General features: G+C 49.8%; 2 protein-coding genes across 4 annotated transcripts in view; one reads left to right on the plus strand and one right to left on the minus strand.

The window, feature by feature from the left end:
• Positions 1–8,156, plus strand: part of DRC1 (dynein regulatory complex subunit 1) — a 52,465-nt gene extending 44,309 nt beyond the window's left edge. The window contains exons 14-17 of the mRNA XM_028496966.2: positions 4,959–5,134; positions 6,247–6,390; positions 6,750–6,852; positions 7,983–8,156. Of these exons, the coding sequence (XP_028352767.1) occupies positions 4,959–5,134; positions 6,247–6,390; positions 6,750–6,852; positions 7,983–8,039 (480 nt within the window). The 3' untranslated portion in view covers positions 8,040–8,156. The remainder of the gene's footprint in view (positions 1–4,958; positions 5,135–6,246; positions 6,391–6,749; positions 6,853–7,982) is intronic.
• Positions 8,157–9,863: 1,707 nt separating this feature from the next.
• OTOF (otoferlin) overlaps positions 9,864–12,313 on the minus strand; it is a 94,263-nt gene continuing 91,813 nt past the window's right edge. For all 3 annotated transcript variants that reach the window (XM_007108422.4, XM_007108420.4, XM_007108421.4), the window contains 2 exons: positions 12,131–12,231; positions 9,864–10,056 (listed from right to left, as the gene is read on the minus strand). In XM_007108422.4, the coding sequence (XP_007108484.1) occupies positions 9,876–10,056; positions 12,131–12,231 (282 nt within the window). In that variant the 3' untranslated portion in view covers positions 9,864–9,875. The remainder of the gene's footprint in view (positions 10,057–12,130; positions 12,232–12,313) is intronic.

A 12,313-nucleotide genomic window follows, 5' to 3' on the forward strand; every position in this document is an offset into this window, starting at 1 on the left:
AAGCTTAAGATTTCCTCTGTCATAAACCAAGGTTTTATAGTATATTTAACCAATTCCATTGAGAATAGATTGCTCCAATTCCATCAAGAGTGATTTTAATATCAGAATCAGTGTTTTCTCTAGCTATTGTCCAAAGCAGAGTTACTGTAGCCCTTCTGTCATCAATAATGTAATATATGAAGCAAATAAGGATTGAAGGACATGCCTGGAAGGAATTACCAGTTAGCTAAACCAACAAGGTCATTTCACCATGACATTTGGTTTTAGGAATTCACGTATTCTATTTCACTTTCAGCTTCCTTCTAAATGAAAAGAAAAAAGCTTTCTCCCTGCCTAGAAACATCAGTGGCACCGTGGGAAAAGTAGCAAATGATATTTCAGCCTCTTGGTTTATTCCGACAGATATGTTTAAAGTACTCATTTTTAATGTCTTGACTAAACAGAATTAAGCCTTATTAAAAGTAACTGCTTCTTGTAGTTGGTATCTTTTCAATATTTACAGGGACATGCCTTTCTTCAAGTATTTCCTAGTATCGATTGTGATAATTGAGAAGTTAATTATTTGTGTTATAAATTGGTATAAAGGAAAAAGCTTACTGGTTTCTCTAGAGGGGATTTGCTTTCTGGTACAAAATATCTTGTTTCAGAACTCTCATTCTAGGTCTGTCACTGGGATCAAAGGAACAAAGTCACCTTGTGGACCACAGCTAAACTGTGGATATTTTCCCAATGATGTAAGAGTCTTACGGCCTGAACCTCTGGAAATGAAGCTGTACTTTCCTGCCAGCTTGAGGGAGATGGGCCTCAGAGTTCCCCAGCCACTGGGTTTACCATCTATCTCTGAGATCTCCTCAGAGCGTATACACTGAGTCACTGCTTCCTTCAGAAGAAGCAAGTTAAGAGAATGCCAAGAAGCAGTAAAAGCACATGGGGGAAACATATACTCTGTATGTGCCTGTGCAAGTGTGTACATTTGCGGAGTATTTTTTGGGTAAATGGTAGTATTGAGGACATAGGTTAATTTTGTTCCTCCCACTGTAAAGTGTGAAAATGTAATTAGCACTATTGTATACAAGCTAAGATTGGATTCCATATAAATCAGGAAGTGTTCAAAAGATGTTTTAAAATCTTAAGTCCAAAACTCTAAAAATAGAGAGCCTCAGCTGGCTTTTATATTTTTAAAGAAGAGATTCTTAACCTCACACCTGTTTCAATGATTGCTGTTAATTATAGTTTTGTGTAACTGTTTAAATTGATGGATTCCAGTTTATCTTGGTGAATTTTTAGATCGAAGATTATAGCATTTTTAAAACTTGGGGCACAGATATTTCCTAAAGCATATGAAAAAATATTCTTCGCCATTGGCTTAGTTGACCCAGTATCCTCGAGTGCCAGAGAAGTATGAATTCAGATATTGCCTGCATAGATCTAAATTTTCATTTTGTGTGCCTGTGTACATATACAAATTTACTGTGGTTTACACCGTATACACAGAACGTTGTTTCTTTTCTTTAGTTTTCAACTGGCTCACACTTCTGCGTAGTGCTTTCCAGCACATAAGCTACTTATAAATCATTAAAATAGAGTAATAGCTGTGATAATAATGTTTCTTGCCTTCTGCAAAATGATTGGATTAACCCAACATTTTCACAAGTTCCATCGTTAAAAACAGAATACCTCTAGTTGACATGACTTCAGAGTTTCAGGAGACAGGTTTACATTTTCTGAAACTACTTGGTATGTGGCTCAATGTGGCATTTCAGTCTTATTAGTCACTTACATGACTGAAGTTTGCAAGGCTTCTGTTGCCAAATAAATTTTGACCAGAGTACATTGAAAATAGCTAATATAAAAGGAAGTCTCTCAGAAAATCTTGTGTTGATTTTATTTAGAGTATATTGTTTGGATTTTTTTTTCCTGGCCGTGCCATGCGGCATGTGGGATCTTAGTTCCCCGAAGAGGAATCACCATATCCCCTGCCTTGGAATCGTGGAGACTGCCAGGGAAGTCCCTGTTTGGATCTTTTAAAACATATGTAAAAGTTGGTGAAGCTTCAAAAAATCTCCAAGAGAGCATGAGAAAAATAGAGATTAGCAAATATAAATTTCTGGATGCAAAATTAATAGGGAATTAAAGGTTTTCTATAAACCTTTAAATTTTTTTTTTTTTTTGGTAATAGTTAAGAGTTCAGAAAACAGTATATCTTCAATTAAGGACTAAATTCTCAAAGCTCCATATTGATGATTCTGGTCATTTCCATCATTGTCCTTTTGAAATGCAAATTAGTGCTTTTTAACCAAAAAAAAAAAAAAAAAAAAAGAAAGAAAGAAAGAAAAAAGAAAAGAGAGACAAGCTCTTAAAAATATAGGACTGTGCCTCTATGTAAAGTGATTGAGATTTTGTTAAAACCATGTTTCTACTCTTGAACGCTGTAACCATTCCCCCTCACATACCCCCAGCCCACACCTGGGTAAAAATATCCCTGAGTATAAAGGGAATCTACAGAGTCTACTGAAGATGCAGTTTTGAACTAGCTAATTTTTGTCCTCATAATTTAGAACATTAAGTAGCTAATATATTTAATACCTCTGATTGATTGTTCTGGGCCTTAACCACACTTTCAAACAGAATCCAAAGTAATCACGGTAAAGTAAGCAAATTTATTCAAAGTAAACTTTGTTTCAGGAGTGCCCCCACCCCAAATAGATTTTAGGACAGAAATGGGAAAGGTTTTTGAGTGATTTCATGCAGAATTATTATCTGTGGAAAAGCCGCACTGGAGTGGATGAATTCTTCTTCAGCGTGTATTTTAAATGAAGCGGGGGAATTAGATTTAATTTTAGTTTTAAATATTTGGGGGAAAAGGGAGGTGACGGTTCTACAGTTTTTGACATACAAGCTGTCCTTGAAATTGTTTTCGTTATCAAGTATAAAGATTCACATCAGAATGGCCAACTTCACATGGGTTTCTGGATTCCCTGGTGCTGCTCCTAAGCTGGACTCATAATCAGCTGCCACACTGAGGCAGGAGCACTCAGGGTGAATATAGTCTCATAGCTTTAAAAGTGATCAAAGTGTTTTCCGTGGTGAGGCCTTCAGTATTTGAGTGAATGCAGAGTATGTTGAAGTGGTAAGTCGGTGATAAGTTTTTCATCACTAACCTTGTTTGCACTTTTGTACACCACTGCTTGCACTAGTATCTTAGTGTGAATTTTAACAATTGTTTTACAGTATATACAGATTGTTAAGCATTAATTTATATAAAGATGTTTCTGTTTACTTTTATGTATTTTACAAAGAACAGCTATAATAGTTGGTTAAGTGTTCTTAAATTGTGTTTGTGTGTTATTTTGATCATGTTCTATTGTCTTTTCACCCCCTATGAACTTGAGTGTCAGGAATAGAAAAATAAAATGATTACCTGGTCTTTGAAAAAAAAAACTTTAAACATATGAAAATATAATCAGGCTTTCTTGTATTAAGATAAATACAAATTAAAAGTGCTCAAAAAAAGAAAACAAACCAAAAAAACAGAACAAATTAGAATAATTGGCTGGTACAGGGAAAGCACAAAGAACTAGGGCTTCCCTGGTGGCGCAGTGGTTGAGAGTCCGCCTGCCGATTCAGGGGACACGGGTTCGTGCCCCGGTCCGGGAGGATCCCACGTGCCGCAGAGCAGCTGGGCCCGTGAGCCATGGCTGCTGAGCCTGCGCGTCCGGAACCTGTGCTCCGCAACGGGAGAAGTGAGAGGCCCACGTACCGCAAAAAAAAAAAAAAAAAAAAAGTGCTCAAATTCCATTTTCATCTCTCAGGTTGGCAAAAATCTGCAAGTTTGATAACACGTAGTGATGGCTGAGATTTGGGAAACAGTCATGCTCATAATTTGCTGGTGTGAGTGTAAATTGTTGCAGCCTGTGTGGAGGACAGCTTGGCAGGATTGATTACAAAACCGTATAGTACACTTCATGCTGTGATTCCTCTTCTAGGATTTTAGTCTATTGATATACTTGGTACAGTGGAAACGATGTGTTTATCATAGCTTATTCATCGCAGCACTGTTTGAAATCACAAAAGATTGGAAATGACCTAAATTTTCATCATTAAGGAATTGATTAATATATGGTGCATCTGCACAATGGAATACTATGCAGCTGTAAAAAAAGAACAAGAAAGTTCTTTATGTATTTATGTGAAACGCTTTCTAAGGTTTATTGGTATGTGAAACTCTACTATGTATGTAGTAGAGTATCACTCATGTAAAAATGGAAGAAAAAGTGAAAGTGTGTGTGTGCTTATATGTATATATATTTCTTTGGAAGGATACATGAGAAACTGATAACATTGGTTTGCCCATGGGAAGTAAACTGAATGAACTGCAAGGCAGGAGTAGGAGGACTTTTTAAAATTAAAAAGTTAAAATTTAATTTGTATTATGAGTCAAGAGGATATTTATATCATACAAGCTTTATGAATATCAATAAAATGAACACCTGTGAACTGGATTTAGAAATAGAACATTATCACTGTTGTGGTTTTGTTTTGTTTTTTTTTTAATTCGACTGCACTGCATTTTTTTTTTTTTTTTTAAATTCTGCTGCACCACATGGCTTGCGGGATCTTAGTTCCTGACCAGGGATCGAACCAGGGCCCCTGCAGTGAAAGCACTGAGTCCTAACCACTGGACCGCCAGGGAATTCTCACATTATCACTGTTTTGAAGCTCCCTATGTGTCTCTCCCTGGTCCCATCTTCCTTCTTCCCCATTCTTTTTCCTCACTGTTTCTTTCTTTGTGTAAATGCCTCCCTCTGCATCTTTTCCTTAACTTCTGTAACTTTCTGTAAACTTTTCTCCGTTTTTCCTCTTTCTGTCCTCATACACTCATGCTTGCGTACCTCCAGCCATGGTTACCCTTGCACCTTTGTCCAGATCAACCCCTGGCATCTGTGTCTCCCCTACAGGAGCAAACAAGCCTCATATCACCATTGGAGAGGCTGGACCCCCAGGGAGAGAAGGAGGGATGCCTTGTGGACCGGGAGCCACAGGAGAAGCAGCCCCCGCCTTCTCCCAGGCTCATCCACCCCAACGATGTTCTCAAGATCCTGGAGGCCTTTGTCATGGGTCTGAGGAAACCCAGGTGGGCTGTGTGGCTGGAGGGCTTGCCTGAGAACTGGGGAAGCTGGATGGGATGGGGGCCCAACAGATGCCAGGGATGGGAGAAGAGGCTGCTGAGCCAGAACTTGGGGGGAGTGAGTAGAAGGATGTCTGGAAGGAGGATGAGAGGAATCCACGGACATTACAATGAAAGAAATGGGTGTAGAATCGATTTGCATGTTTTCCTTCATCATTCATTCATTCAGCGAACATCTGTTGGGATCTGCTGTGTGTGAAGGCCCCGTGGGGAGAACACTTTATGATCAGAACAATGGGCAAAGCATAGGGAGGTGTCATGTTGCTCAGGGGAAGTGGTCACCCCCATCTGGCATATCAGAGAGGGCTTTAGGAGGAAATGGCACCAGAACTGGGTTTTCCTCGGTGGACAAAGTGGGGGGCGAAGGGCATTTTAGGATGTCACAGCCCAGGGAAAGGCCTGGTTCAAGAATCATGACAAAGAGGTATGGCTGGAGTGTCAAGGATCTGAGGAGTGGGACCGGCTTGGGTAGAGGAGCCAGGCCAGATCTTGAGAGCCTTACCCAAAGTGCCCAAGGTCTTGGTCTTTACCCTGTAGTGGACCGGAGCCAGAAAAGGATCTTAAGCCATGGGGGAGCCCTGAGTAGACTTGCGTTTTAGAAAGATCACGATGGCGGCAGGGAGGGCGCTGTTGCTGGATGCAAGGACAGTGGTAGGAAGGTTTGTCCAGGTGGGAGGGAACAGCCTGGATGAAGCCTACCCTAAAGGGGATGGAGAGGAGATAAATTTTGAGAGCTGCTTTGCTACATTTGTGGAAGAAATAGGCAGAGTAATAAGCTATAAAGCCAGTGAAGTAAACTGATTGAGAGAAAGCTGGTGGATGAAACTCCAGTGATGCTTTCACAAAGGTGACAGTGGTACCAGGAATCAGGAACATTGATGATAAGCGGGTGTTCTGAGAATCTTCCGCGATATGATGAACTCGTATAGCTGGGTGGGAAGGTGACAGGTGGAAAGGCAGTAAGTCTGTGAGGTGCAGGCACTGTGATGGGCCCTGCCCGGGGGCCTGGATGACGCCAGGTGGAGAGGATGGATGGTACCAGTGCTCTCAACCTTCAGGGACCTTCGGTCACCAGTGAAGCTGCTGAAGGCTGTGCGAGACCACTCAAAGGACTCCGAGTACTGGAAGGCCCTGACCACGGTTATCCCTGCCACCACCCTGAACCTCTGGGACGCTCTCTACACAGCCTTGGAGAAATACCAGTACGTGTGTATGTTATGGCCCAGGAGGAGGAGGGAGCCGGGCAGACAGGTAGGAGAAGGATGCTTCTTGGAGCGGCCACATTTGGCTCCTCCCTGTCCCGTGAACTCTTGGAGAGAAAAGCTGCCAAAGGGCAACTCCTGTTGGGGGGCTGTAGTGTTGGGGGAGGAGCCCTCTGGCCCCACCCTCCCTGTTCTGTTCCCGCTGGCCTGGCTCGTTCAGGGCGGGAGGGCTGCTCTGGTGGGCGAGACTTCTGGGGTCCTCTTCCACCTCCAACCAGATAGAAATGCAGAGCCCCTGGCCCTTACTTGATAGAGGATGGAGGATTCAATGGGCCTCTAACCGATTTTTCTGCCCAAAGCCTCGTCCTGACCCAGAGGGCTGAGCTGCTGATAGAAAACAGTTCTCTGGAGCGGCAGAACACAGAGCTCCAGCAGCTGCTGCAACAGTATCTAGACTCCAAGGTGGGTGGCGAGACCCTCCAGGGAAGGGAGGCAGGATGCTGGGAGAGGCCGTGGGACAGGAGGAGATACTAGGAAGTGAGGCGTCACCCCGCCCCCACCCTGCCGCGAGGCGTGGGAGCTTTGAGATGCGGGCTGTAATAGCGTCCCTTTGATGCCCATCGTTTTCAGCACCGGCTGCTTGTTGGATGGCTCTTAGAGGCAGTGACAAAGCCAGTGCCGGCCTCCCAGCTTACGGAGCCCTTCCACAGGAATTTCCTTCTTTGGTCCCTAACAACCAGTCTGTGAGGCAGATAGGGCGGAAGTGATTCTCCCCCTTTCACAAAAAGGAGAATGGAAACTCAGCCCCTCTGTAACTTGCCCAGAGGGCAGACTCTTCCCTCCCTGCCAGCCCTGGGTGTCTGGCCTGGGATGTGACATGGGGAGAGGAGGTTCCAACTGGGGCAGGTATTCCCTGGCCCCCACTCGTGCCTGCTCCAGTGACAGCTGGGGCAACTTCCCCTGGCTTGGCCAGAGGAAGGATCTCCCCGTCCGCTCCACAGAGAAGAGTCCATTGGCAACACAGTTGCTGGCTCTGCTCTGCTCCTGTGGGATCCTCCACGTGGTGCTTAAGGTGGTAACATGGGGCTGAGCGTAGGTCCTCCGTCGTCAGCTGAGGCCAGTCACACGACCACACACTGGGGATGTGTGGCCCGTGAGGTCTCAGGCCCCAGGCCACACCTGAGGGGGGGATGTGGTGAGTCGGGGGGTCACGATGGCCTCTTGGCCCGAGACAGGACTCAGACGTTTGGGAACCGTATGGTCCATACTTCCTTCGAGGCCACTGTGGACAGGAGGATGGGGAGGAGGGGGGAAGCACAGGGCCAGACTGGGGCTAGGGTGGGCACGTGAAGAGTGGAGGGGAGGGTGCAAGAGAATGGATCACAGGGGAAGGTTAAGAACATTACCAGAGCCTGGCGAGCTGGAACAGAAGCCAGACGAGGAGCCCAGGTCTTGGCTTCGGAGGAAGGCAGGCTGCGGGCTTTCTCAGGCAGCCCGAAGTGTTTGGGGGAGGAAGCGCTCCCAGGGATTTGGAGGCCTGTGGCAGGGAGAGGGACCCTGGGGGAAGTGTCATGACCTTTACTCTTTTCCAGATAAACTCTGAACTGCAAGTTCCTCCGACTCAGGTGTTCCGGGTGCCTACAAAATAGAGCCAGACCTCGAAAGGCTGTCATGTTAGGGCCGACACTGGTATCGGCGTTGGTGCCACAGGTGGCATCTCCTGGGGAGCTGCCTGGGCCCACTCCCTGGGTTGTCCAGAGCTGCTGTTGTCGGGCCTGTCAAGATAAGGTGACAAGAGGAGTTACTTGTATCCTGCAGGCATGATTAAAGTCTTTAAAAAGTCGTGTCTGAATCTCTTTAAAGACGTCAGGTGAGACTCCGGCCCCTGTCCCCACCTCTGTGTCACGAGAGGACTTTGTCCCCAGCCTCGGACTGTGGTTTGACAACAGGCTTGTAGCTGTGGGACAGGGCCCGTGGCACGGGGCTCCCCTCTTGCTTTTGGGAGAAGTTGGTGTCTGCAGGTGGCGGCTGGAGCTTTGGGCCATTTCAGGGTCTGTGCCTGCAGACTGTCCTTGGGCCTGCAGGACCCTTTAGTGAGCTTTTGGGGCCCCTGGGTCCAGCCTGCGGTGCCCCCTGGGCTGTGGTGTGAGGCTCTTCCTGTGGGCAGCCTGGGCAGACAGCCCTGTACCTTAGGCCCACCTTGAACCCTGGGCCACAAGGCCCCCCAGAGGGTTAGGGGCCCATCCTGTACTGAGTTTGCCAGCCAACCCTGCACCCCGCCCCCCATCAGTCCCCCCTCTTGGACAACTGCAGACTTGTCAGCTCAGTGTTTGATTTCTTTTATTAAGAGAAAAATCACCACTCGAGAAAGGAAAAACAGCCAAGAGAAAGCCAGCTCACACAGGCAGGGGGGCGGCACTTCAAGCAAACTCCAGGCAGCCCCTGGAGGGCCGGAAGGGCGAGTCCTGAAGGGGCCAGGCGGGTAGGGGGGCACGGGCATCCAGGCGTGGACGTCCAGGTTTGCGAGCGCTAGCCTGGGCTGAGGAAGCTCTGGAAAGCCATCAGGACCCACAGGCTGGGCAGGGACTGGGCTTGTGCACCCAGGGCTGTGGCTGCCTGGGCCGAGTGGAGCGGCCTGGGGAAGCAGTCACCCCGCAGGATTAGTGGGAAGGATCTGGTGCACTTCTGCAGAGCCAAGACTGCTAGTGTCGGCTGCCCTTGCAAGATTATGTCGGGGGGAGGGGAGGGTGATACTTTTTGCTCATTAACTCTTTTGAAAGCCCTGGGCACTGGCCCATGACATGCTTCTCGATTCTCAGTTAATTTCCTTAACGCTTTCGAGCTCTACGGGAAGGCCTGCAGAGGATTTGGGGTGGCTTCCTCTGGAGCCTCAGCAAGGTGGGGCAGGGCCCCACCCCTTCCCACACTCCCCACCCTGCAGGCCGGGACCAGAGGGGAGGGACCGGGTCAGCAGCAGACTTGAGGTGGTGAGGACAGGCAGGGAGGGGGATGTCACCAGCCCAGCCAGCAGGACGAAGGCCCCTGGGACCTGAGGCCTCCATGCCAGAGGAGGGGCAAATGCCCAGGCCCAGGAGGGGAGCGCAGGGAGGCCCCGGGGCCTTCATGCCCCTAGGAGCTTCTTGACCATGTAGCCGGGGAGGCTGTAGAAGAAGAGGGCCAGCATGAGCAGCCCCAGCAGTGCCAGCACGATCTTGATGATGAGCCACTTGTACCGCGTGCAGATGAGGTACTTGATGGACTTGAGGGGGTTGAGGAACCAGACAAAGGCCGTGTCGGGCCGGCTGGGGGAGGGAGAGTCTTGATCAGTTGGTGGCATGTCCAAGGCACCCCATCCCCTCGGCCCTACTAGGGGGTGTCACCAGCCCAGCCAGCAGGACGAAGGCCCCTGGGACCTGAGGCCTCCATGCCAGAGGAGGGGCAAATGCCCAGGCCCAGGAGGGGAGCGCAGGGAGGCCCCGGGGCCTTCATGCCCCTAGGAGCTTCTTGACCATGTAGCCGGGGAGGCTGTAGAAGAAGAGGGCCAGCATGAGCAGCCCCAGCAGTGCCAGCACGATCTTGATGATGAGCCACTTGTACCGCGTGCAGATGAGGTACTTGATGGACTTGAGGGGGTTGAGGAACCAGACAAAGGCCGTGTCGGGCCGGCTGGGGGAGGGAGAGTCTTGATCAGTTGGTGGCATGTCCAAGGCACCCCATCCCCTCGGCCCTACTAGACCCCAAGAGTACTGAGTCCCCAAAGTACTGAGTGCTGGAGGGAGGGTTTGAGCCCATCTCTAAGCACCAGGTTTGCTGCCTGCATTCCCTGTCCTCTTTGCAGGACCCTCTGGTGCCCCATCTCCTCCCGCGGCCTAGACGGCATTTCTGGCAGCTGGGCAGCCATCACACCTCCCGCACCCTTGCAGTGATGGCAGGTCAATGCTTGAAGGGGCAGCCGCAGCACTGCAGGCAGTTCCGATTATTAGGAAGCTCCCCTATTGAGTGGTTCCTTGTATACGGTCCAGTGCTGCCCCATGTTCTCAGTGAGATCGGTGTTTCTCAACCTCTCCCCCTTTCTGCTTCTGTCCCCACCAGGTCCTGCCAGGGGTGTGAGGGGCCCCGGTGGGGCATATGCCACCCTCACCCCGACCTGCCCACCGTCAGGGCTGGATCGCTATTCTACCTTTTGCAGGGCCGCCTAGCCCAGAAGGGCTTGTTGAGCTTACATTCTGTTGACTGTGTTACAAAAACAACAGGTTCTATAAAATGTCAAGATGGAAAAATCCAAGTATTGAATATGCTTCTTCAAATTCCTCCTGCTCCTGGAGGACATGGACCACACCCTCCAGAGCCTTTCAGCGCAGATGGGGCTGCAGAACAGGGGTGTGGGCGCAGGGCACCTGGTCTCTAGTCCCAGCGGTGACAGGCAGGTTAGGCACCTCTCTGAGCCTCAGATTCCTCACTTGTACCACGGGGTTAATAGTAGACCCCCACCTCCGGGGTTGGTAAAAGGGTGACATGAGAAAGCGCATGGGAAGCTCTCAGCCCAGCGCCTGGCACCGAGCTGTGCTCCGCATATGCTTGTTACTAAGATGTTTGAATGGGATGGAGATACTCACTGTCCTGCAGGGCAGGAAAGGGCTCGGGGTTGGGAGGAGGATACTGGTAGAAACTATTCAGGACTTGGTGGCTAATCCCAGCCAAAGCCTTTCCCCTTTCCCGTCCATAGCTCAACTTCTTTCTGCCAGCGGAACTGGGTTAGAGTCTGTCCGGATTGTTGCTGGGAGAGGGAGTGGTGTAGTGCGAAGGACACTGGATTGGCAGTTTGAAAACTGAGGCTGAATCCTAGCTCTACCCTGGTGGCTAGGTGACCGTGGGCAATTTACTTTTCCTCTCTGACCTAATACGTGAACATGCAAGACAGTTATTTGCAGTTCTGAGTCTATGAGACCGTTCGCAAGCTTAAAAGTTGCTGTCTGTATCCTCTTATGTGCACTTGTGGGCATACTTGTGCGTGCACTTGCGTGTGTGTGTGTGTGTGTGTGTGTGTGTGTGTGCCACATGCTGCCCAGCTCATAAGCCCTAGGTCCAGGAGGAAGGGAGGAGTGCCAGAGCCAGTAGGATGCTGGGCTCAGGCCCCCAGGATCTTCCTGACCAGGTAGCCAGGCACAGAGCAGAGGAAAAGGGGTGGGAGGAGGAGCGGCGGCGATATGTGAGCCGCAGGAAGTAGCGGGCAGGCTGGACAGGGTTCAAGAACCAGATGAAGCTTGTGCCGGGCCGGCTGGAGGAGCAGGAGGAACAGAGGAAGCACGGAGAAAGGCCACAGAAGATGGGGGCTGGGCTGGGGGGCCCCGGCCAAGATGGGGGCCGACCCTTGGCTGAGTTCACAGTTCAGGCACCCCCCAGCCAGGAAGGCTGCCTGGGGCCCCAGAGTCCACCACCGCAGCTGTTTGTCTTTGGCAAACACTAGGAAGAGCATCTGCCTCAGCTAAGCGGGGCCTTCCCTGGGAGAGCTGCAGCTTTCCTGTACTGGTGGCCCGTGCCCTGGCTCAGAGGGAGGTGTGGATTTGGGGGAGGAGGGGGGAGGCTCCCCTGCGATGAGGCTGTGGCCCAGGAAGGGACAGAGAGGGCAGAGGTGCCTACAGGGTGGAGGGCAAGAAGACCAGAAGGTTCTGGCACCTCCTTCCTGTTCCAGTGCCCCCAGGGACTAGCGTGGCAGGGGCCTGGCCGGCAGAGCACTCACTTGGGTTTCTCCAGGGGGTCAGGTTCATTGCGGGCCAGGCCCACTGGATTCTTCTCCGCCTCCTCGGCAGTGAGTAGATGCAACTCTGCCTCCACCTTGCCCTGCAGAGGGGAACAGAAGGGTCCCGGTGCCCGGGTTAGGTGCCAGGCCCTCAGCGCCCTGGCCTGGCCCAGCCCTGCCCCC

Source organism: Physeter macrocephalus, chromosome 12, assembly GCF_002837175.3.
Source record: "Physeter macrocephalus isolate SW-GA chromosome 12, ASM283717v5, whole genome shotgun sequence".
In the NCBI taxonomy this organism is placed as follows: Eukaryota; Metazoa; Chordata; class Mammalia; order Artiodactyla; family Physeteridae; genus Physeter; species Physeter macrocephalus.